The sequence below is a fragment of the Trachurus japonicus genome, chromosome 9 (genome assembly GCF_045865225.1).
Source record: "Trachurus japonicus isolate A0001 chromosome 9, Traja_1.0".
Classification (NCBI taxonomy): domain Eukaryota; kingdom Metazoa; phylum Chordata; class Actinopteri; order Carangiformes; family Carangidae; genus Trachurus; species Trachurus japonicus.
In genome coordinates this window covers 6,712,731-6,738,469 of record NC_140915.1, presented here as the reverse complement: position 1 = coordinate 6,738,469, position 25,739 = coordinate 6,712,731, and the positions used below count along the sequence as shown (strand labels likewise).

Genomic DNA, 25,739 nt, shown 5'->3' with positions numbered 1-25,739 from the left:
TCCTGCTTCGTTTGTGTTTAAACAACAATTCAATAATTAATATTTCATGTAACAACATCCAGCTGTGATCTGCTCGGACTGATTCACATTCAGAGTCAGTCTGTACATTTGTACCATATGAATGTGTGTGTGTGCGTCCTGCGTGTTGTGTTGTGTAAATAGAGGACGGACGCACTTTGAAACACAAACATGAACTGAATGAACGGCAGATTTTTCTCACTGTGGCTCAGCTCTGTGACGTTTTGAACCAAACATCATGATTACAGATGTGTAAATGTGTTTGTTTCAGGCCACAACAAAGAAACTGTGTGTGTTTGTGTGGGTGAGTGAAGGAACAATAATGTTTTATCCACTAAAGACGAACATTTTCATTCTCTTCTTTTGTTTATATCATATTTCTCGGCAGATCTTCATTATAAAGAGTGAATTCTTGAGGTAGAACGTATCGTGTCATGCTTTTGGTTTTTTGGTTTGGTTTGGTAAAGAAACGCTCAGTCTAGGACATGAAGCCTAATAAAAATCCACCACTTACAGATGTAAATGTGACATCGTCACGTACTGTTTTGAGTATTTCACTTTGCACAAACCTATATTAACACATTCTTAAAGGGATAGTTCAACATTTTGGCAAATTGGCCCATTGCCATAATCGCTATAGTCATAGCAGTAGGTTCATTACCTTTAATTGTCGGTGTAAGCTATTTTCAGTACGGCGGAGCGCAGCAGCTGGCTGCTCAGAGCTACGCTATGGAGGCTAACGGAATTTCTTGGTTTCCCTCATTAAACTCATCAAATTCAACATCCCAAAACTCCACAGCGCTTTTGTAGACAAGTTGTGAGCTGCACAACCACCACGCTATGAGATAATGACGGAACGATACGAAACGGAGCCGTTTTCGAGGTAAATTCATACAAAACCGCTGATGCGCGTTGCGTTCAGGGACAGTTTTTCAGCAAGCAGTCTCCGTATTTACCCTGTATTTACCTCGAAAACGGCTCCGTTTCGTATCGTTCCGTCATTATCTCATAGCGTGGTGGTTGTGCAGGTCACAACTTGTCTACAAAAGCGCTGTGGAGTTTTGGGATGTTGAATTTGATGAGTTTAATGAGGGAAACCAAGAAATTCCGTTAGCCTCCATAGCGTAGCTCTGAGCAGCCAGCTGCTGCGCTCCGCCGTACTGAAAATAGCTTACACCTACAATTAAAGGTAATGAACCTACTGCTATGACTATAGCGATTATGGCAATGGGCCAATTTGCCAAAATGTTGAACTATCCCTTTAAACAAACCATTTACACGAAGTTGCATGGACACTTTTTGTTTTGTGGAACATGAGTACGGTGGCCCTGAGGGGTCAAATCTCTGCAGCTTCACAAACGTGCTACAAACTCAGAAAACAGCTTCATCATTTTGTCAAAAAACAAACAACAGTTTCTGGAGGACACAATAAAGTGACGGACCAGGATAGAGTCTAATCATGGATCTTTTATAAGATAATATATAGAGCTGAAGCAGAAGCAGGAAGTAACGCTCGCCATGGGACCTCAATACCTGACCTCTACTTATATTAAAATCGTGTTTCACACCGAAAAATCGTCAGTTTGTTGTAAAATTATTGTAAAATAAAATTCAGAAAAATCCGTAACCAGAAAGACTACAGGTGGCAGGTAGCCTACATCACACACCAAATGCCGCCCTTTCCCGTGTCAGCTACTCCACTGCCTGTTACTGTAGTCTGTAGAGCGGTCTGCACTCTAAATACATTCTGCTACTGCTGATTTTTATCAGATATTTTTATATTCCATTGAATCATGAAATAAAATTTTGACTCTCATTCACTTACATGGAGATTTTTTCCGAATTGAGGACCCATGGTGAGTTTCACTTCCGCTTAGGCTCTCTATAATAATCGATGAGTCTAATGCTAAGCTAACAGTCCATGTGATCAATAACATGTGAATCCTGTGATATTGACGTTCTAATAAACCAAACAAACTCAGTTTATTGTCAAACCCACTAACAGGAAGCTGTCTGCACAACTTCCAGAGTCAAGAAGAACAACAACTAAAGGCCCCAGACCGGTCCCTCGCTTTATCGTGTCCCCAGAAACAGAAACACTTCCTGTTGTGTAGGCTATCACATTTAGCCTCAGTATGTTGAGCCCTCAGGGCCACCGTACTCTTGTGTCTCGCTGTGTTGTTCTTACCTGTGGCGTCCTACTGTGTGGTACGAAGACGGTTTGGACATCGTGCTTCGTCTTTTAAAAGCGTACACGTCGTCGTACCCGTAGATCTCCATGGCGACCACACAATCACAGATCATCACGGTCGGTCCTGGTTCATGTTGTGAAGTTGTGCAGCAGCTGTTGTGTCTTTGACTCCAATATAAACTTGGTGAGGACACGCCTCCTAACCCGTGTGTGTGTGTGTGTGTGTGTGTGTGTGTGTGTGTACAGTGTGTGTTTGTTTGCTCTGATGTCAGTACAGTGTGTCGACCCCCCCCTCTCTCTGTCCTACATCTCTTATCTCCTCAGTCAATGACAAACTCTCTGTTTTGCACGTAAACCGCAACAAATATGTACATTTGGAGAGAAGATATGGGACAAATACATATGTTTGTCTGGTGTCTGGTGCAGAGGACGTTTAAACAGCAGCAGCAGCAGCAGCGCCCCCCTCTGGTCAACCTGTCACACCTGTCTTCTATTGGTTTTACTCACTGAATTTGTGTTTTCTGACATTTTGATTCACATTATTTACAGTCAGAGACACAAAGAACGACAACAACTTGAGCACCGAACAAATAAAATGGACAGAGAAAAGAATTCATGAGTAGGCTACAAGGCATAAAACATCTCAAATCTGAATTATAGAAGCAATAACAGAGTTGAAACAAAAAAGATATAACTATAAATCAATCATAGTGCAATTTAACTAGCACTTCAATACACCTTGAAAGCGAGCAAGGTGCAATAACAAACAGTATGATGTTTAAATCATGAAGCAAATGAAGTCACTTCAACTAGCACCTTGCACTTTAACATTTTACTAACTCAACAGCATAGAAGATGTCTGGCTTGTATTCACTCATTTTATTGCCTTTGTGTTTTCTTTTATTTTGTTTTTTATCTGCTTCTTTATTCACAATCACATCTATCGTTTTGTTGTTGCCAATGGGACTGGAGACCTCGGCTATAATCTCATGCATATTTACATGTAAATGTTCATCAACATGTAGTAGGCTATGTCCCATTTAAAAATTAAATAAATAAATAAATCTGAAATCTGACCTCACACCAAAGGCTAGGACCGAGGCCTATGTGTTTTGATAAGAGATTTATAAGTGAAGACAGGTTCAGGTGACGATTGGTGTTGATTAGATTTTATTGCGGTTAATATGAAAACATAAGTGGCTTTCTCAAATCATTATTACAACTTTACTTCCAGTGTTTTTGCAAATTATTGTTATTGTAGCAGTTGGGACTTAAAGGTGAATTACCCCCATCTAGCCGTGCGGTTGCATATCTGAACGTATTCTTGATGTTGCATTCACGTGAAATTGGGCAGACGTCAGACAGGCCTCTATGTAAACAAGTGGTCTGCCACGATGCAACATGGCCGCCTCGGTTCGGTGCGTCGCCCACTTATGTGTTTGTAACGACTTGTAACAACTCATTTTAAGGTACGAGAAAGTTTTAATTTGTATGTGATTCGACTTAAGTGAAATACGTATTTATGAAAGCAGTATTTTATTTTTGCTAATAAAAAGCCAAATAAGTTACATAGGTAGGCTACTGGGACTTTAAAGGTAGGCTATAATATGTAGGAATTCCCCCCATCTAGCGGTGCGGTTTCATATCAGGAACGTATTCTTGATGTTGCATTCACGTGAAATCGGGCAGACGTGAGACAGAAAACAGGATAAACAAACGTCTATGTAAACAAGTGGTCCGCCAGCACGAGGCAACATGGCCGCCTCGGCTCGGTGCGTCGCCCACTTCTGTAGCCTATTTGTAACGACTTGTAACAACTCATTCTAAGGTACGAGAAAACTTTCATTTGTATACGGGTGTGATTTGACTCCAGTGAAATACTACGTATTTATGAAAGACATATTTGATTTTTGCTAATAAAAAGCCAAATAAGTTACATACTGGGGCTTTAAAGGCAGGCTGTAATATGTAGGAATTCCCCCCCTCTAGCGGTGCGGTTGCATATCGGAACATATTCTTGATGTTGCATTCATGTGAAATCGGGCAGACGTCAGACAGACAACAGACGCTGCATGTAACAGGATAAACAAGCGTCTATGTAAACAAGTGGTCCGCCAGCACGAGGCAACATGGCCGCCTTGGTTCGGTGCGTCGCCCACTTATGTATTTGTAACGACTTGTAACAACTCATTCTAAGGTACCAGAAAGCTTTCATTTGTATGCGGGTGTGATTCGCCTTCAGTAAAATACGTATTTATGAAAGAGATATTTAAAGCAGAAGTAAGCGATCCGGTGGTTTTGGCTAACTTCCTGTCAGCAGATGGAGTTAGCAGTCCCCGCCCTCGTCCCTACGTCACCACATTCACGCGCATCCCTTGGCTGCACACAGAGAGGACCGCCCCTTTATGCCATTCTCTCTCCTCATTGGATAAAGGTTGTAGGATACAAGGAAAGTTTTCTCCTCGGCTTACAGCAGAGCAGAGTGACTGACAGACCCGTGTTTCAGACCAAACACTCTATAGAAGTGATTGCTGTCGGAAGATACAACTATTTAAGACTTATATTAACACAAATATTCCACTTACTTCTGCTTTAAAGTAAATTTAAAAGCATGTGCTTTTGGATACTTAAGTACCTTTAAAAGCAAGTACTTTTTTTACTCTTACTCGAGTAACATGTCGACTGAGCTACTTTTACTTGTAACGGAGTAAATTTTGACCAGTAGGCTAGTATTTGTACTCTTATTTTTTACACTAAATTACATGTTGTAGTATCGATAAGAGTATCGATAAGTATCAGTACCGATAAAAAAAAATCCTAACGATATACATCCCTACTTGTAACAACTCATTCTAAGGTACGAGAAAGCTTTCATTTGTATGCGGCTGTGATTCGACTTCAGTGAAATACGTATTTATGAAATAAATATTTGATTTTTGCTAATAAAAAGCCAAATAAGTTACATACTGGGGCTTTACAGGTAGGCTATAATATGTAGGAATTACCCCCATGTAGCGGTGCGGTTGCATATCGAAACATATTCTTGATCTTGCATTCACGTGAAATCGGGCAGACATCAGACAGACAACAGACGCTGCATGTAACAGGATAAACAAGCGTCTGTGTAAACAAGTGGTCCGCCAGCACGAGGCAACATGGCAGCCTCGGTTCGGTGCGTCGCCCACTTATGTAGGCTATTTGTAACGACTTGTAACAACTCATTCTAAGGTACCAGAAAGCTTTCATTTGTATGCAGGTGTGATTCGACTTCAGTGAAATACGTATTTATGAAAGAAATATTTGATTTTTGCTAATAAAAAGACAAATAAGTTACATACTGGGGCTTTAAAGGTAGGCTAGCTATAATATGTAGGAATTACCCCCATGTAGCGGTGCGGTTGCATATCGGAACATATTCTTGATGTTGCATTCACGTGAAATTGGGCAGACGTCAGACAGACAACAGACGCTGCATGTAACAGGATAAACAAGCCTTTGTATGCGGGTGTGATTAGCCTTCAGTGAAATACGTATTTGGGTCATTCCATAATTAGGGGTACATTTCAGCATATCCAAAACCAGAAAAATCTGTATTCTTTTTTGAAAAATAAACTTGATGTCTCCATAGTATACCCCCTTAATGTGCTTAATTCATAATTTGCCAAGCTTAATCTTTAATGTCTATTTAAATATATTTGTGAAAATAATTATTGGATACATTATTTTGTCAACCGTGTTACGGACAAATGTTTGGTCATAGAAAGCATAGTGTGAAGTGCTACAGATTTGATAACACATTTTCTTGAAAGCTTTCAGGTCCACTCACCAAGGGTTATGAGGTTGTTTGTTTAACTAATTGGATTTTATGAATTTTGAGCGTTATCATGTCAATTCTGTGAGATATTACCATGAAGGATGGATCTTTTTTCCACATAAATCCACTGAATCCACTGAAAACACTGAATTCAGAAATATTCACCATATTTATGTAATATCCCCTTATCCAGAGAGAGCCCCAATCGTCTTTGTTACAGTTTATCAGAGTATTTAAAACATTTATGACAAAAAAACCACACGTAACACAGTTGACAAAGTAACACGGTTGACAGCAGTATACAGTTGAAACACCCAACAATGTCAACTGTGTTACTCCCTTTCAACTGTGGGTAACACGGTTGACAGGTAACACAGGTTGACATTTCAGCCATTTTTGGGGCCTTGTGCTAACTGCAGACTTCTGATCCATCACCACATGACCTTAATTAACTCATGTTTTTATACACTTTCCCTACATATTTGTCAATATAGCAACTAAAGAAAGTTCAAAAGAATATGTTGGTAACACAGTTGACGGTCAATTAACCCGCTCATGCGCACACCCTAATATTGAGAAAATATTGAAGAGGAGGAGTAGAAATTTACCATAGTATCTTCAAGTTTCCCTCCAAAAAGAAAAGTGGCATCACATGATGTTGAACTTTGGACTTTGGAGTGAACCATTGCTTGGTTATTGGGGAAGGGGTCAATTGGTAACACGGTTGACATGAGTTCTCGGACACTCTCAAAATGAATTATTTAGTGTACATTAAAGCAAAAAATACTTTTAAAAACACATTTCTCGTGTTTTTTCACTGTTTTTGAATAACTATTTGTAAAAATTGTACACAAATTTTTTTTTTTGTGTGTTCTCCTGAAGAGCAAAACTTTGTACTTAGCAAATTGGACATCCCAAAAACAGCTATTTCAGCACAGAATGTGCATTTTTAACAAAAAATAAATGATGGGATCTGTTGGATTTTCATATCAAATGAAAGGGAAATGTGCCCTGACATAAAATTAGTAATTACATTAAATAAACTTTTAGCAAAGAATTTATAGTTGATGACCAAACCCTAAGGACATGACATGTACCCCTAATTATAGAATGACTCATTTATGAAAGCAATATTTAAAGTAAATTTAAAAGCATGTACTTTTGGATAGCCTACTTAAGTAGGCTACCTTTAAAAGCAAGTCTTACTCGAGTAACATGTCAACTGAGCTACTTTTACTTGTAACGGAGTAAATGTTGACCAGTAGTATTTGCACTCTTACTCAAGTAGGTAGCCTACTGGGGTCGAGTACTCTGTTCATCTCTGCCCCTGAGGACGGCTACTGACTGACTGACTGACTGACTACCGATCGACTGCAGGGAGCTGTCATTCCCCCACCCCAACACAACACACCGCCCCCTCCTCCTTCCTCCTCCTCCTCCTCCTCCTCCTCCTCCTCCAGGCTCAGCACCGACAGACACGCGGCCCTGCCCTCGCTCCAGACCCGGGGATCTGGAGGCGGCGGCGGCGGGTCAGGAGGAGCCGAGGAGATCCGCGCTTTAACGCAGCCGGAGGAGGAACCAGCGGCGGATCATCACTGAGCGGCTGCCGTCGCGGTGCGCGGCGGTGGCGGCAGCAGCATCATCGGCGGAGGAGGAGAGGGAGGAGAGGGAGAGGCAGCAGCAGCATCGTCTGGATCTAGATCTGGAAACAGCAGCAGCAGCGTCGGGAGCCTCAAGGACGCAGAAGCGGAGCTGCGGAGATGATTTCCGCGGTGAGCAGCAGCAGCAGCAGAGAGGCGGACAACAACAACAGCAGCAGCAGCGGTAACAATAATAACAACAACAACGGCGTGTCTGAAGCGAGCACGGCGGCCTCCTCTGCTGCTTCTGCGACATGCGCCAAAGGCAAGGAGGAGAGGAAGGGGAAGAACGTGATCCGGGGCTGGAAGAGGGAGAGAGACAGGGAGAGAGAAAGAGACAGAGACAGAGACAGAGACGCTGCAGCCGCTCCTCCTGCAGTCCGGACTAGTCGGAATAAGGAGAAACTCGGCGATGGCTCCTCGTCTCCTCCTCCTCCTCCTCCTCCTCCTTCCTCCGTCTTCGTGGAGCAGCAGCAGCAGCAGCAGCATCCCGGTCTCTGCCTCCTCCATCACCACCAACACCACCATCACTGCGCCTCTCCGGACGCCAGTAGGATCATGGGAGATATTAACAACGTAAACAGCAACAACAATAATAATAGTAACAGTAACAGTGGGAGTAATTGTAATAATAGTAATAATAATAATAATAATAATAACGCGCTGGATTGTGGAGTTAAAGGAGGAGGAGGAGGAGGCGCTATTGTTGTGAGGCGGCAGCATGACGACACACCGGCCGCCAAGAAACACCGAGGAGCCGAGAAGGTAAGAGCTGCTTTTATTGTCTGGAGGCCTGAGGATGAGGAGAATAAGGAGGAGAATAAAGAGGATGATGAGGATGATAGAAGCATAAACACAACCTCCTCACACCTGCAGCAGCCACATGAACACACACACACACACACACACACACTGGGAGGAAAACACTAAGAACAGATGAGAGGTAGAGAGGCTAATTTTGATATTCAGAGCACAGCAGCAGCAGCACAGAGAGAGAGAGAGGGGGAGAGGAGGGAAGAGGAAGGTGTGAAGGCCTCAGAGACACAGCAGGGAATGGGATGTCTATGGATGGAGAGAGGGATGGAGAGATGGAGAGAGGGATGATATTTATTTCCTATTGTTGTCATTGTTCCCAGTCGATCCGTCTCTCTCTGTGTGTGTGTCTGTCAGTCTGCTGCTGTTTCATGGACACGTCCGTCCGGCTTTTTGTGTCTTTCTTCTTTTTGGAGGAGGAAGAGGGAAAGGAGGAAGGAGGAGGGAGGAAGGAAGCAGCAGCAGCAGCAGTGTGTCCTCCATCCTCCTCCTCCTCCTCCTCCTCCATTTAATCCAGTCCTCCCTGTTTTCTGAGCAGTGAAACTCAGCGTTTTTCCTCTAAATCCTCCTTTTTTTTTAACGTGTGTGTGTGTTGTTGCGTCTGCTCCGGCTTTGTTTGCTCAGTTCATCCTGTAACACTGACACATGACACACTAGGATTCTACTGTATATCAATAATAATAATCATAATGATAAATAAAAAAATAAAAAAATAGATAGACCACAGGTGGACAGGGTTAATCCAGCTCCTCTGGGGACAAACAGACAAACAAACAACAAACAGGGAGGCTGTGTGAGTTTGAAGATGGATGGATGGATGGATGGATGGATGGATGGAGAGCAGAGGTGTGGAAGGAAGGAAGGAAGGAAGGAAGGAGATGTTTGATAGAGAGGGAGGAATGAGACGTGACAGCAGAGGACGGACGAGTCTGAGAGACGCAGGATGAAGGAAAATAAAATAAAGATGGAGGAGTTTTAGGATTTTTGTTGGTGGATGTAGGAGATGGCCTTTTCCTCTTTCTCCTCTTCTTCTTCCTCCTTCTCTCCCTCTTCCTTTTCCTCCTCTTCCCTTTCTTCTTCCTCTACCTTTTCCTCCTCTTTCTCTTCTTCCTCATCCTTTTCCTCCTCTTTCTCTTCTTCTTCCTTTTCTTCCTCCTCTTCCTTTTCCTCCTCCTTCTCTTCCTCTTCCTTTTCTTCTTCCTCTACCTTTCCTCTTCCTTTTCTTCTTCCTCATCCTTTTCCTCTTTCTCTTCCTCTTCCTTTTCTCCCTCCTCTTCCTCTTCCTCCTCTTCTTCCCCCTCTTCCTTTTCCTCTTCTTTCTATTCTTCATTTTCCTCTTTCTCTTTCTCTTCCTTTTCCTCCTCTTTCTCTTCTTCTTCCTCTTTCTCTTCCTTTTCCTCCCCTTCCTCTTCATTTTCCTCTTCCTATTTCTCTTCCTTTTCCTCCTCCCCTCTTCTTCTTCCTCTTCCTTTTCCTCCTCCTCCTCCTCTTCTTCTTCCTCTTCCTCTTTCTTTTCCTCCTCCTCTTCTTCCTCTTCCTGCTGTTTATTAGTTGATCTGAAGGAGTTCCCTCCTCTTCCTCTCACCCACAAACACTGAAGAAAAACAAAACAACATCATCTTCCTAATTAAAACGTTAAAACATTCATTCATTGATTATTATCACCTGATCATCATTAATACAAACAGCTGTAGACCCTCAGTATCTCCTTTGGTGAATGCTGCTCGATGTTTGCAGCTGGTTTCTATAGAAACACAACGATGCATCAAATATTTTAAAGTTAATGTCGTCGGGGCAGAGGAACTCGTTGTGTGGGATCCACTTCAGATACTGTAAAGCATTTTAACAGGATGATGACTCAGAGTGAGGTACAAGAAGAAAGTACTACAGCTTCTGTTGTTGTTAATTCATCTGAACGTTCAAGGAAGGAAAGGCAAGGTATTTCTATTAATATTTCTTATTTTATCCAACTTTCAACTCTGAAACCTCAAAAAGTTGGTTTCTTGTCATAGAAAACCAAGGAAATTTGCAAATATTGGGAACGTTTTTAATGAAAATAATACACTAATCTGTTAAATTAAGAGAAACAGCAGAGGAAACTAAAACACAACACAATAACAAAGTAGAAAAATGATAAAACAACCATAAATAAGACGGTGTGAACAGCAGAAAATGGGGGGAAAAGGTAAAATATGGAAATACTATATTCCACACGTATTTGGATCCTTGTGTTGTGTTTGTGTAGTATTAATCATGATCATCAAATCTTCTTTGTTGTAAACCAGAGTGAAAAAGATTTTAATGATAAAGTTTCTTGTTTTATTCACCTGTCAAGTCCAAAACAAAAACCAGTTTATCGTCATAGAAAATAAAGAAAATCCAGAAAGGTTTGAAAGACAAGAAACCAGTGAGTCTGATTATCTGAATCATTTACTATTCTACTGAGATAAGATATAAACATTTTTATATCATCATAAGAAAAGTAATAATTATACTGGAATTCTGCATTATTAGTACCTGCAGTTGTAAAGACGTTTATATAAAACTGAAAAACAGAAACAACGTTGACACTAAAACAAAAACAGTATTGCATAATGTTGAAATATTTTTTACACATGCAATTGCATTCTCACACTTTATAATGTATATGTGATATGATATGACATGATATAATATAATATATTTTACTCTCTTTTCCACAAAAACCTGGTCAAAGCAGATTTACAGTTTGTTTTTTTTGTTTTACTGGTCCATTTTACCCAAACGGATCCATAAAAACATTGATCAGGCTTCAGTTGACAGGAGTTGAGGCTGTAAAAAACATAATAATCCACAAACGACATGAGGAAGCTTAATGTTTCATTATCAACATATTTGCAGTGAGACAGAAGTTTTGACAGAAACACTTAAGATCAAACAGATTTAAGACGAAAGGTAAAAATCCTCTCATAATATAATGAATCTTTAATTATATTTGGACAGGAGTGTTTTTATTAAAAAAGACTGGTACTGCCAGAGTTTAAATATTTTTTTTAATCAATATGTGTTGCTTAATCCTGAATCATGATGATTAGTTAACCGTAGTCAAACCTTTGACTTGTTCCGGCAAGAAAAGACCAGATGAAGCAGACAGTTGTATGATGGATGATTGACAGCAGCTTTAGCCCCGCCCACACCTGGCTGCATGAACGCATCACTTCCTGTTTGTCACCTGATGATGAGTGAACCACAAACATCCCATTTCATTTGACCGAAGTCGTCTGTCTGTCTGTCGTCTCAAGGTCGAAGTTCAGCCTTCAAAATAAAAGTCTTTATATCTTCGTTTGAACTTCAGTTTAATTAGCCTTGACTCAAAGAGTTTAATTAAAACAGTTTTCAGTTTGAAGCACAGAAATTAATCAGATTAAACTAAAACTGAGTCAAATTGTGAACACGATTTAATGAATTGAATCAGAAATGAAGTGAAGAACTGAAACTCTGAGTTCATCACATTATTGCTACACCAAGCTGAGATATGAAAGCTATTAAAGTTTTTATCCTCATCTGTGCATTAGATGGCGTCAAACAAAACTATGAAATAATACCTATATAATGTGATGGACGACAGAAAATATCGGAGTTCCACTAACTAACTCCCTGTGTTATCAACGGTGATGTCGTAGCTGCAGCCCAAACAGACGAGCTAATAAACGTTGTGTCTCCTACAGATGGTGGGAAATTTACACAGGATAAGTGACGACTTATTGGCTCCAAACTAAAGACCCATGAAATGAAAACATGTGTTTCCCGTCTTTAATCCTATTTATCTGTTGATGTTTGACAGATTTATGTCAGAAAGCTATTTTTTACTTTTTACTTTTTCTTTATCTGCACATTATATAACCTGCATAAACAATGAAAAGTAGTGAAATTAAACATTGTGCAGGAGAGGTGGAAGCCAAAGAAGGCTTATGAAAAGACAGCAGTGGTCTTCAAAGTAAGAAGATAATACAGAAATTCATAACATAAAAAAGAAAAACAGACACATTTATATGGAAAAATGAAAGATATTGAACTAATCAAAGAGAAAAAAAGCTATTTACATAAAAAATGAAACTGACAGATCTAGAAGTGTTACAAATCTTAACTGAAGAATGAAGAATGATTTTTTTCAGTTGTTGTTTTTACATCTGAATCGAGTATTTTATCGTCTTGTGTCATTCCTCAGGGAACCATGAATGTCCGTACAGCGTTGTAGGTCGTTTTCACACCAGAACTGTTTGGTTTCGCTTTAAACCGACCACAGTTAGTTTCCTCAGGATGGTCCGCTTCGTTTGTGCCGGTGTGAGAGTTCATCTGAACTCTGGTTGGTTCGCTTGTTAAAGTTAAACCCTGGTGGTGCGGTTTGTTTGTATGCAGTGTGAACGCTGAGCTACGGTGGCCGGGAGGTGCAAACCAACATTACAAAATGTGAAACACTTTTACAAAGTTTGAGACAAATTTAGATTTTGGAAAATGTTTTTACATATCATAAAACAAAATGGCATTACCATAACACATTTACAAGTCCCCAAACAAATTTACATTTCAGAAAACAAATTAACAGGAAACAAAACACTTTTACAAACACAGAGACAAATTTACAAGCGGCAAAACACTTTTACAGGTCCCAAAACAAATTTACAAATAACATCAACCGGAAAGGGAGTGTACCAACTCTGGGGTTGAACCATTAATGATAACGAGTTGTTGTTGTTGTTTATTGGTGAGTTGGTACATTCCCTTTCTGGTTGATGGTATTTGTAAATTTGTTCCGGTGTTTGTATTTTGTTTCTTGTTAATTTGATTTCTGAAATGTAAATTTGTTTCATGATATGTAAAAATGTTTTCTAAAATGTAAATCTGTCTCAAGCTTTGTAAAAGTGTTTTGGATTTTGTAATGTTGGTTTGCAGCTCCAGGCCACCGTACACATACCGCACCAAATGTAGGAGGTGTTGCAGATACACAGTGTGTCTTTATAACGTTGGCAGCATCAATACCTCGTAGTCCGTCGTCCATCATATTTTCCTCCGATGCCGTTTTTCCTTCATTCTCTCATTGTGAGAGTGAAAAGCTCTCGGCCTCGCTGCCTGACCCGATGGTCGCATTGCTGAGCCACGTGCATCTGATACATTTAAAAAAGAATCAACACAATCCCTGTACAGTAAGAGCTGTTATTGCGTTTATGTTTACTTAGGTTTGGTTTGTTGTAATTTGGTGAACATCCGGTGCAATGGGAAGTAAGGTCCAGTAACGCACAATGTGTATGGGGTTAGGGTTATTTGAACAAAAGTAGACGTTGTTTTGCTAAGTTTGAATTGTGTTTAGTTTAAAGAACGAAAATAAATCCTTTTGGTTATCGGTGAAATCTCGTTTGGACAGTGGTTTGATATGCACGACGCATGCACACGTCAATTCATGTACATGTTGGAAACCGTGACTTTCTATTGCTTTTGGGTTTGGGGGAAAGAAAGGTCAGAACAAACCCCCCAAACAGCCACCATCACATGCTGCTCCGTGTTTGCTGTTTGGTTTTCCCGGGTCGTGAGGGAGGGAGGGATTTCCTCTCCTACTTTGCCCAATCGACAGGCGCCTTTCAACAGCGGGACGTTGTTTGGATGCATAAATGCATAAACGCACTGGCTCAATGTGAACACTCCAAACCAGGAGCAGTGGTTGGTTGGAAATTGTCCAGGAAATCCTTGTTATGGAAAAATTCACATACCTGTTGAGACTCAAAGAGAACGTATTTGAAAGAAACTGGGAAAAATGGAACATTTATATGAGAAATAAGTTAACACCAACTGAACGAATGCTAAATGGAACAGTGGACTGAACAGTGGTATCTCCAGACAGTTTGTTAGTGTTGTTATTGTTACTATAACTTGTACCTTGTTTGCTGTATTGTTTTTGCCTATAGACATGTGAAAACTCAATAAAAAATTTAAAGGGACAACGAGGAGTTTCTATTTGGTTATAAAAAAGTCTCATATTAATGTGGATGAATCTCCGCTACCCACACTTGTTAATGGGCCCATTTTCGATAAATATATCGTTTTGTCTCTATGGTTATTTTGTTATTATTAGTGGTGGCGGAGATGCTGGTCAAGCCGACCAGCGTTTCCTTACTTTCGGTTTTGTGGCGAGTCATGAGAATAACGCCGCCGAATCGCCGTTTATGGTGGGAACTACGACGGTATGTGATCGTCTTCCAACCTCTGACTTTAATTATTGATGAATAAAAACATGAGTCTGTCTTGCGCCGGTCAAAGAATTTCACGGTGCGGAGGCTCATAAATGTAGTGTGAAAACACTTCGCTTTTCCAAAACTCCTTGTTGTCCCTTTAAGTGAAAAGAAAATGCATAAACGCAGCACTGTTACAACTTCCAACCCCCCTAAACCAAAGCCAGTCCTCCTTGTCAGGTGTGAAACGACCTTAAAGTGAGTTCACTGAACACTTGTTCCGACGTTGCAGTGGAGCGACCATGTGAAGCCGTCGTCGCTAAAAATAAACCCTCCTCCACCGGGTCACGTTTAAGGATCTTTGACAGGAATCAAAGCTGCTGCTGCTGCCGCCGCTGCTGCTGCTGCCGCCGCTGCTGCTGCTGCCGCCGCCGCTGCTGCTGCCGCCGCCGCTGCTGCTGCCGCCGCCGCTGCTGCTGCTGCTCCGTCCGTCGTCTGCATGACAATAAGATGCACTTGAGTTTGTCTGTGAGTGACAGCGGCTGCTCCGTTATCACCTCCCGTCTGTCAGTGCACGGCCGCATCCCTGCAGGGCTGGAAGACGATGAAACAACAGAAACACTCCCGCGGTGCGTTCACACACACTCCTCAATATCCGGTTATATAGTATCCCCTCCCCTCCCATCATATCCTGTTTGCCCGTGAACGGCGGCGGCGAGAATCCAACCGGCAGCTTTGGGAGCCGCTCCGCTCACCTATAGTGCACGGGGCTTTAGCGGTTTTTTTAAACGAGGCTTGGTGTTTCCATGGCGACATTGACAGCATTTGTTTTTTTATATCCTTAGAGAGTTGTGATCGGGGCGTGATGTCGCATTTAAACAGCTGAGCATAAGGACGGAGAGGTGCATGCTGGGAAAAAAAACACAAAAAAAGGCTGAAGGAACAAAGCATCAAAGGAACTGATTCACCTGCATTTCACCTCAGACGGAGCTCGTTATAATTAACATGGAGGCAGAAAATATCTAAAACCAAGTTCATCATGAAGTAGAAAAATGCAAAAACACATGTTTAAAGGGATAGTTCAACATTTTGGCAAATTGGCCCATTGCCATAACCCCTATAGTCATAGCAGTGGTTCGTTACCTTTAATTGTCGGTGCAAGCTATTTTTAGAACGGCGGAGCAGAGCCGTGAGCTGCTCAGAGCTACGCTACGGAGGCTCATGGGATTTCTTGGTTTCCCTCATCAAACTCATCAAATACACAATCCAACAACTCCACAACGCTCTGGTGGACAAGTTGTGACCTGCACATTCACCACGCTATGAGATAATAACACAACGTTACCACACAGAGTTGTTTTAGAGGGAAATACAGAGACTGCTTGATGAAAAACTGTCCCTGAAGGCAACGCGCATCAGCGGTTTTGCATGAATTTCCCTCTAAAACAACTCTGTGTGGTAACGTTGTGTTATTATCTCATAGCGTGGTGAATGTGCAGGTCACAACTTGTCCACCAGAGCGTTGTGGAGTTGTTGGATTGTGTATTTAATGAGTTTGATGAGGGAAACCAAGGCCGCGTTCAGACTGCCAGCCAAAATCCGATTTTTAGCCCATCCAGATTGGAACTGGATGGCTCTTTTTAAGTCTGAACAGTCCCAAATCACATGAAATCCGATTTTTGCAAAACGGATCGAAACCACCTCCAGGAGGTAGTTTCAGATCGCATTTGGACAGATGCGTCTCAGTCTGAACAGCTCCAAACACTCAGATCGGTTCTGACTGTCCGTGACGTCACTCTCTCTATTGACAGTCAGCCCTAAAAATCGGATATGAGAAGGAATCAGATTTGAATCAGATTTGCCTGCAGTCTGAACGCGGCCCAAGAAATCCCATAATGAGCCTCCGTAGCATAGCAATTAAAGGTATGAACCTACTGCTATGACTATTATAGGGATTATGGCAATGGGCCAATTTGCCAAAATGTTGAACTATCTCTTTAAGCGATTTAGTCCATGAAAAACCAAAACGATAATAACGCCATTTATTTATCATCAGAGATCAGGTTTTCGTTCTGTGGTTTGTTTGTTCATCTGGTCTGTCACACTGAAGAAGAAAGGTGAAGTGATAACACAACACTAGCTCAGCATTTGGCTAAGTGTTAGCAGTTAGCATTCGTGCACTTTTATTTTAACTATTCAATCTGAAAACCTGCAGTTGTTGCTGCTGTTTGTATCTGAAAGTGACACAAAGTTCAAAAAAAATTCCATTTAATGTTTACATTTTGTGGGTTTACCACAGCTTCCTCACATTACAACAACAACAAGACTAGTGATTATCATAATAAGAAATGTTGTAGATACATATTGGAATCTGTATCTGCATCAGCACATGTAATGATATCTGATCAGTGCATCACCATAAACATACAGTACTAGAGAACAAAATGCGACTGCAACACCTGAACGCACCACACCTCGTCTTTGGGTTTTTTTTAATTTTCCGTTTCTGTTTCTCTGCTGAAATCGAATCCTTGATGCATCTGAGGAGGAAAAATGGGTCAAACAGACCCAGTGGTTGGTTTTCACAGCAGCTCATTTGAATATCAGTCTGTTAGATTTCAAGGAACGTGGAGTCTGACTCTGATTCTCAGGCTCTTTGCTGCTCTGGGTTTTCTCAGCTGAAAGCAGGAAGTGAACCTTGAGCTAAATGTTAAGTCGACTACAGGTTTATTTTGTGAGTCTGTGGCTGTTGACACATTGTTTATACGCTTGCAGGCAGCTCATCTGTGGAGCAGACACATTTAAAGCTGCTCTGATAGTGCTGCACATCAGTGACTCGCTCTGATTCCTCACAATTATCATTAAAACTGAGCAAATGTGCTTTGATTTAAAACCAGTTACTCTTTATATTAATTAAATAATCACATCAGAAAGATGCTCGCGCTGCAGCATCACCCTGCATTTGCTAAAAACAATAAATATCAGGTTATTAAAAGGATTTTTATTTCTGTATGTGTGTTTTTGTGAGTGTGCAAGTCAGTGAATGCATCACGTCAGTGAACAACAGCCTGGAGCGAAGCTTCCTGAGCAGCCATGTAAAACATTTTGTTCTCACAGTTTGAGGATTTAGAGCCGACGGGACGAAGACGAGCGGCTGCCAGTTTCACAGCTGAGGAAAAAAAACCAAAAACTGAATGACTGCATCAAAAAATACCGACAAAGCTTCGTGTGAGAGGAAAGATGGAGATGAAAAGAAAAGATAATGATCCGAAAAGACTTTATATTTTTTGCAGATATGTAGATTTTCAGTTTCGTGTTGCTATGAAAATGATGAAAGTGAAGAGCAGCTCATCCTCAAGCAGCAAATTACACTTAACGTGTTAATGGCGCTAAAAATGGAAGTTAAAAAAGAAGTGTTAATGATGTTTTACAGTGTGAGAAAGGCAGAGGAGGTGTGAATTAGATTCACTGCGTTTTTCTTTCACTAAATTTACATTAAAATGTTTTTAATTCACATGAAAAGGTGAATTTTAAGAGACAACTTTAACATTTTAAGGTGTCGTTTGCATTTTTAATGGTTTGGCTTTATTCAACATGATCTCAGCAGGATTCAAACACGTGTCCGCTGCACCGCGCCGCGCCCCACCGAGCGAGGCCGAGCGTCAGCAGCCGCTTTGATGTTGTTTATCCTTTTCATCATTGTCAAAGAGCGGAGCCGCTCGCTCACACGCTCGTCTGACAGGAGGCTCGTCGCACGCACGGCCGGCGTTCACAAACACCGAGCACGTTTTCTCTTCAGATGTGACTCACGTCTGCTCACACCAGACGGCCAGAGCAGCTGACATGTGCAGCTCCATGAGTCATTTTCAGGACAAAGAGGCAGGAAGACTTTATAAAAAAAGGAAACTCAGCTGAAGCTAAATGTAGATGATTCATTCTTGTGTTAAGTAGAACCTGGATTATTATTATTATGGCCGCACAAAAAATCATTATACTGTGATTTATTTTTCATTTTCACTCAAATCACTTTGTCAGTTTATTTTTTTGTCAGGTTTTGAACCAAACAAACTCTTGTGTCTCTATAGCAACACAACACTTATGGTGCTGACATCGTTGTGACACAGTTTAGTCAGATTTGTCTGTTACGGATTGGAAACACATGTGACTGTGTTTTAACAGTAATCAGAACAAACAGCAGGTGTATGGAAGTCAAAGTGTAATGTCATTATCTGCTCTGTGTTTGGTTCCTTGATGGCAGAGTGACACAACTGGATCTTTACACATTCAACATTGTAAATACTCTTATTAATATTATTCGTTATTATTGCAATTTTTCTATTTCACCTTCTTTTTTATTGTCTTCTTCATACATGACCTAGCCTGACATTAGGTAACATATAGGATTACATGATGGCATACAATACTAATAACTTTACTTATTGGTATAATAGTTTGACTTGTTGAGTGTTATTGACAGAACGTTGCTGTTGTTTGCGTTGATCTCATGAGTCTCAGTTGAGTTGCTTCTCTTCCCAGTCCTTCCAGAAAAATGCTGAGTTTTTTGTGATCGTTGCAAAAGTCCTTAATTATGCGGCATGTTTTCTTAAAAAATGTGATGGAATATGCAGGATGTTTATGCAATGAAATTGCGTGAATCTGCAAAAATTGCAGGAACTTGCAAAAACTGCGATTTTATACACTCTGTTCTCACAAGGCTACTACCTTAATGTAAAGAGTGATTTCGAATGACTTCCTTCCTAAGTGCTGGGAATAATTAAGTTCTCATCTTGTTTCATTTCAGATCTTAATAAACACACGGCTCAAACTTTCAAACGTTTATGAGTCAAACAAGTTCCGTAGAGTTATCGCTACAACTGATGTATTTTGCACGGAAATCTGCAATTAATTCGGCAAAAGTGCTGCGTTTTTGAAGAAATGTGGCCCCCGCATAAATGTGCAGACTTTAGCTGATTATGCGTATGCATTCTCACGTTTATCTGGAGGGACTGTCTTCCATGTTTGGTCTCCACCAACTCCTGAGATAAAGATCTGACTCTGTAGCTGTTGGCTAATGTTCAACAGCTGGTCAGATGTTATTAAAATCGCCCAATATTACCCAATAACTGGAATAAAAACACAGAAACCATCTGTTTTGGATGAGGAAGAAGAAAACTCAAAGTCCTGAAAGTTAGTAGAGGAGGAGTTTTCTTTAGTTCCCATGTGTAGAAGAGATGGTTTACAGTATGAACAGTCAGGATGACAACATAAAACCTGTAAACACCATGAAGAAGACAGTCTGTGAGCACCGACTGATAGGACCTGATACTGCTGGTCCCACTCAACACACCCCCACTGGATCTGTGGGTTTATCACTGTCAGATAAAAGCAGCTGGAAACACAGAGACTGGAGCAAACTGTAAATATGCTGCAAAACACAAATGGTCAAACAGACACACACACAGTCCTGTTAGAGCAGGTGTGTCAGTTCATTTACAGCTAATTTTCTCAATAACATGATTAATCTGCAGCCTGGTATAAAGGACGTTAAAGTGACACTTGAGTAAAAGTACAAGTTTCTTCCAGGAAAATGACTTAAATAGAAGCTAAAGTCACATTTTAGAATATTAATAGGTCATAAAGTAGGCTATCTGATATTTACTGGACTAGAAAATATCAAAAGTCCTTTTCGGACATTAAATGTTCCCAAGTTTTAGAAGTAAACATAGTGACATTTAGAATTTAGATGATGAACTTTATTGTGTCTTCCTTGTTGTGAAGCAATACTATTAATACTCAGGGTTCCCATAGCACCTAAACATCACATTCACAGACATTTCCCTTAAACAGTTCCCTTAAATTCAAGGTTCAAACTCATGCATAACGCATATTTACAGACTTTCCGTTGGCACAAACAGTCTTCATCTGGTTGGAAGAGTCTTTCAATCCAGTGTATGAAAACATTTCTAATCCAGTCAACTGTTGTGAAACATGATTTTTTTCACCACTGAGGTCGTTGTCTGTCACTGGAGTTGTAACGTCAGCAGCAGTTTCAGAGACTTGTTCCTCTTCTTTAGTTTTAACACTTTGGTGCATGCACTTCAGTCCAAGGGCTTCTGATTGGCCTCACAAATTCGGTTTTTATTTTGTAGTAATACAAAACAAAGATGCTTTAGAGATGTGAAAATTATACTGAAGAAAGTAACAAACAGAGCCGCATTACTAATCACATTGTAAATCAAAATCGCAATATGACCGAATACAATATCTAAATCACAAGAGCTGCAGTTTTCTTTTTGTCAAACATTGTTGTATTGGACAAATAATATTCTCAAGATGTAAAGGGACAAGTTTGGTTCAAAACCCAGCAAACATCACATCATCTATTCGATATTTTTGGAAAATGAGGCAAAAATGAGAAAGAAATCCCAATATCTGCTCCTAAAACCACAGTATGGTGTCGCCTGCATATCGTTCGACTCGCTATGTTTCTTATCAGTTGTTTTTTCAGTCACTGATCTTAGCGCTCGATGTTCAGACTTGTTGTGTTTCTGACTGAATGAGTGACAGATGGTTCAATCTCTTTCATTGCGACACTTCTGAAAAAACAGACTGAAGTTGTGACTCTTGAGTTTTGATCCAGTTTAATCGACGTCTGTACCATAGTTAAGAGTTTTAGAGTTTTCTCAGCAGATCGACCTTGTACCTCGGTGATGAAAACTTCTGTTTCTCAAAGGATTTTGGGAAAATCCACTCGTCTTCCTGTGGCTTTGCAAAGTCGTGTTATTAACAGTTTGTGGTGAGAGTTTCCTCAGCTCTATCTGATAAATGAAATGATTTTTCATTGTGTGATTGAACCGTAAATAAATCACTGGGAAAAAATAGTATTTAAATGAGACGATTCTCTCAGCAGAGAAGGAACACATCTGTGCCGGAGCTCAGTGTTAAATCCAGCTGTAATCTCAGTTTTAAGGTGGTGGAGGCTGAGCTGTGATTGACAGGAGGTTATTGGCTGAGAACTTACAAGTCAAACGGGAAGAATTTGTCCTTGTGCTTTTCATTCTGCAGCGCCTCACTTCATCTCTGTGCTTTGTTCTTTCTTTCACCGTCCTGTGAGGAAGATGTTCAGGTATAAAACAAGATGGAGGCGTCCAGATGTTTCTGTTGAATCTCTCCGGCTGCTCTTCTTTTTATAGACAAGGAATTATTTAGAGAGTTTATTAGAGTTTTATCACTTCTCACAGTAGAAATGTCAAATGGTTTGTATTATCTCTCCATCCATCTTCTAACACTGATATATCACCGTTTAAGTTTTGACCATGGTTCATTTCTGTGGTTTATTTGACTCCCATTAGCTTCTGTAACAGCATCAACCACGACAGTGACGACGTGCTTATGTTGTTATGTGTCAGTCAGTATGCAGAGGAAGCAGTGGAGGAGCTGCTCTGTCGTTTTTCAGCCTCCAAACTAAACGCTGCTGCTGCTGCTGCTGGTTCCTTATTCACAACAATACAATAAAACTGATGCAGTGGAGCAAATATAGAAGCATAATGGCATAGGCCTACCTTATAGATCAGGGTGAGCAACACATTTTAAAAAAAAACATGAAAAGATGCAATTTACACAGGACAACACAGTGTATGGTAAACTTTATGTAAAAACAGCTTAAAGGGTCAACGAGGAGTTTTGGAAAAGCGAAGTGTTTTCACACTACATTTATGAGCCTCCGCGCACCGTGAAATTCTTTGACCGGCGCAAGACAGACTCATGTTTTCATTCATCAAGAATTAAAGGGATAGTTCAACATTTTGGCAAATTGGCCCATTGCCATAATCGCTATAGTCATAGCAGTAGGTTCATTACCTTTAATTGTAGGTGTAAGCTATTTTCAGTACGGCGGAGTGCAGCAGCTGGCTGCTCAGAGCTACGCTATGGAGGCTAACGGAATTTCTTGGTTTCCCTCATTAAACTCATCAAATTCAACATCCCAAATCTCCACAGCGCTTTTGTAGACAAGTTGTGACCTGCACAACCACCACGCTATGAGATAATGACGGAACGATACGAAACGGAGCCGTTTTCAAGGTAAATACAGGGTAAATACGGAGACTGCTTGCTGAAAAACTGTCCCTGAACGCAACGCGCATCAGCGGTTTTGTATGAATTTACCTCGAAAACGGCTCCGTTTCGTATCGTTCCGTCATTATCTCATAGTGTGGTGGTTGTGCAGCTCACAACTTGTCTACAAAAGCGCTGTGGAGTTTTGGGATGTTGAATTTGATGAGTTTAATGAGGGAAACCAAGAAATTCCGTTAGCCTCCATAGCGTAGCTCTGAGCAGCCAGCTGCTGCGCTCCGCTGTACTAAAAATAGCTTACACCTACAATTAAAGGTAATGAACCTACTGCTATGACTATAGCGATTATGGCAATGGGCCAATTTGCCAAAATGTTGAACTATCCCTTTAAAGTCAGAGGTTCGAAGACGATCACATACCGTCGTAGTTCCCACCATAAACGGCGATTCGGCGGCGTTATTCTCATGACTCGCCATGAAACTGAAAGTAAGGAAACGCTGGTCGGCTCGACCAGCATTTCCACCACCACTAATAATAACAAAATGACGATAGAGACAAAACGATATATTTATCGAGAATGGGCCCATTAACAAGTGTGGGTAGCGTAGATTCATCCACATTAATGTGAGACTTTAATAACCAAATAGAAACTCCTCGTTGTCCCTTTAAGTGCTAATGCAGACTAGGGACGGGGAGAAAATCAATACAGGCTAGAAATACTGAATAAATTTATGGAAGGCAAATATCGACATGTAATTTGTGTAAAATTGCGATCATGAATATATGTTTTACTATTATGACTGTGTTGGTTGGTCTATTGGCTCATGACTGAAGTATTGTGATGATATCGTATCATGGTGAAGCCTCTGGTGATTCACAGTCGTGATGTAAAAGATGTCATTAATTACAACCAGGCAGGGAGTTGATATGATGATAACACCTGACATGAGAAATAAATCAAACATCATAAGTGTAAGCTGATAATACAGTGTGTAACAGAGTGCAGCCAGGTGCATTAAATCCCAGTGGAGGCCACAGTAGATTTGAGTGAAGGTCTCTCTCCGCCTCAGGTCGTGTGCTGTTACAAAATCCACTGGTTTTTGACCTTTAACCTGAAGCCGAGGGACGACGAGGACAGAAACCGCGAGAAATATAAAAAACTCTGTTCCCAGAATTGTCTTCCTTCGAGCACAGCGAGGCGTTGTGATGCAGATGTAGAGACGATTCAACATGTTTGGTTTTTTTTGTCCGGTGTTTGCTCTTAAGAAGAGAAAACTGCTTCTGCTGCTGCTGTTGTTTCTGTTTCCTCTGAGCTCAAACTGTCAGTCACGTCTCTCAGCTCGGGGCTCAGCGCCATCACAGACGCTACAGCCGCTGTTTTGCCTTCGTTTGAAATCGCTGTCGACACGAATTAGTGAAATCACATCACAGTGTCCCTTTTTTTCCCACTCTTAATTCCCTGATGCAGATTTATGCGTCTTTGAAAATGTGCGATTGTTTTTTATCTGAGATTATGAGCTAATGCTGAAAAAAAAAACACAAACAACAAATCATCAGTACTACTGACTGTTTCCTGAAACCTTCTCACTCCTGCTGTGATAAATACACACAAAAGACAAATGGATGTCAACAACACCAAAGGTCCACATTCAGGATGGTCGCAGTGTAGCTTCACAATAAATACATGATCCATCAAAGTTGAGTGAAAGGCAATATTTGCTCAGTTTCATGGCATTTTGACTTATCGGCCTGATTCTAGATGCAGACCAATGATTCATAATATAATATATATAATAATAACTACACACTTGTTAAGTTAATTCATCATTTATAAACCATTCTTCCTACAATGAGTTTGTAATTTATAAACAGTTATACATTTTTAATAAACTCAAACATCTATGAACTCACTCACTGGTCATTAGTGCAGCATCAATGTTCATCATTCACTGACTCTTTAAAAGGGAGCTAATGAACCACTTATGTCTAGTAAATAACTTAAAGATTATAAAATGGACCTGTTCTGTTTAATCGTTTATAAAATAATCACTCATCTTTTCAGTCAGCTTCACTCAGACTCATCACCACGACTGTTGCTCTTTCTTTTTGGACTTTGATGGTCATTGAAGCTCATTAACATGAACAAATACCTTATTTTGGACTTAAAAATTACATTTTGAATCATTAAAGCCCCAGTATGTAGGGATTCCCCCCATCTAGCGGTGCGGTTGCATATCTGAACGTATTCTTGATGTTGCATTCACGTGAAATCGGGCAGACGTCAGACACAGGCGTGACAATATGTTGTTATGGTGATGTGGTATTGTTTACCTAACCCACGTTTTACCGTCTTTCTCTGGTGGAGTAAAATTACATCCGGTTGGTTTGCCGACGGCCGTCTGCCTGACTGCACCTGAATGCAACACCAGTGCCTCCGTCCTTCCTCACACTATACAGTGGTGACAGTTTTAACAGGCTGAGCCCACAGCTCCGCTCAGTTTCCGTGGTTACCTACGGTCACGCTGCCACTCAACGTAAAAAAAATAGTGATGCAACATGGCCGCCTCGGTTCGGTGCGTCGCCCACTTATGTATTTGTAACGACTTGTAACAACTCATTCCAAGGTACCAGAAAGCTTTCATTTGTATGCGGCTGTGATTCCACTTCAGTGAAATATGTATTTACGAAAGCAGTATTTTATTTTTGTTAATAGAAAGCCAAATAAGTGACACACTGGGACATTAAGACTAAAGTTAAGATCAGAGGAGCTGATGTTGATGAACCGTTGTGGGCAGATCAATGTTTTTTGAAACAGTTTCAGGACTGAGACTCATTGTAATGAAAGACCACAGATGCAGTACATTTCAATAAGCCTCTCAAAATCCGATTAAAGCAGTAATATTTAATAAAATCAACAAAAACTGCTTCCATCCATGTTTATTTCAGGTAAATCCAATAATTCAATGAATATTTCTGACATAAAAACC

General features: G+C 40.6%; 1 protein-coding gene and 1 pseudogene across 4 annotated transcripts in view; one reads left to right on the top strand and one right to left on the bottom strand.

Annotated features, from left to right (window-relative positions):
- Nucleotides 1-2,343, bottom strand: part of gramd2b (GRAM domain containing 2B) — a 339,132-nt gene extending 336,789 nt beyond the window's left edge. For all 3 annotated transcript variants that reach the window (XR_015036553.1, XR_015036552.1, XM_085785807.1), the window contains exon 1: nt 2,207-2,343. Coding sequence is in view for 1 of the 3 variants with exons in the window: in XM_085785807.1 (XP_085641933.1) it covers nt 2,207-2,322 (116 nt within the window). In the remaining 2 variants the exon portion in view is untranslated. The remainder of the gene's footprint in view (nt 1-2,206) is intronic.
- A 4,766-nt stretch (nt 2,344-7,109) lies between these two features.
- znf608 (zinc finger protein 608) overlaps nt 7,110-25,739 on the top strand; it is an 84,554-nt pseudogene continuing 65,924 nt past the window's right edge. Inside the window, exons 1-2 of the transcript XR_015036619.1 lie at nt 7,110-7,116; nt 7,401-8,428. The product of XR_015036619.1 is annotated as a zinc finger protein 608 (transcript). The remainder of the gene's footprint in view (nt 7,117-7,400; nt 8,429-25,739) is intronic.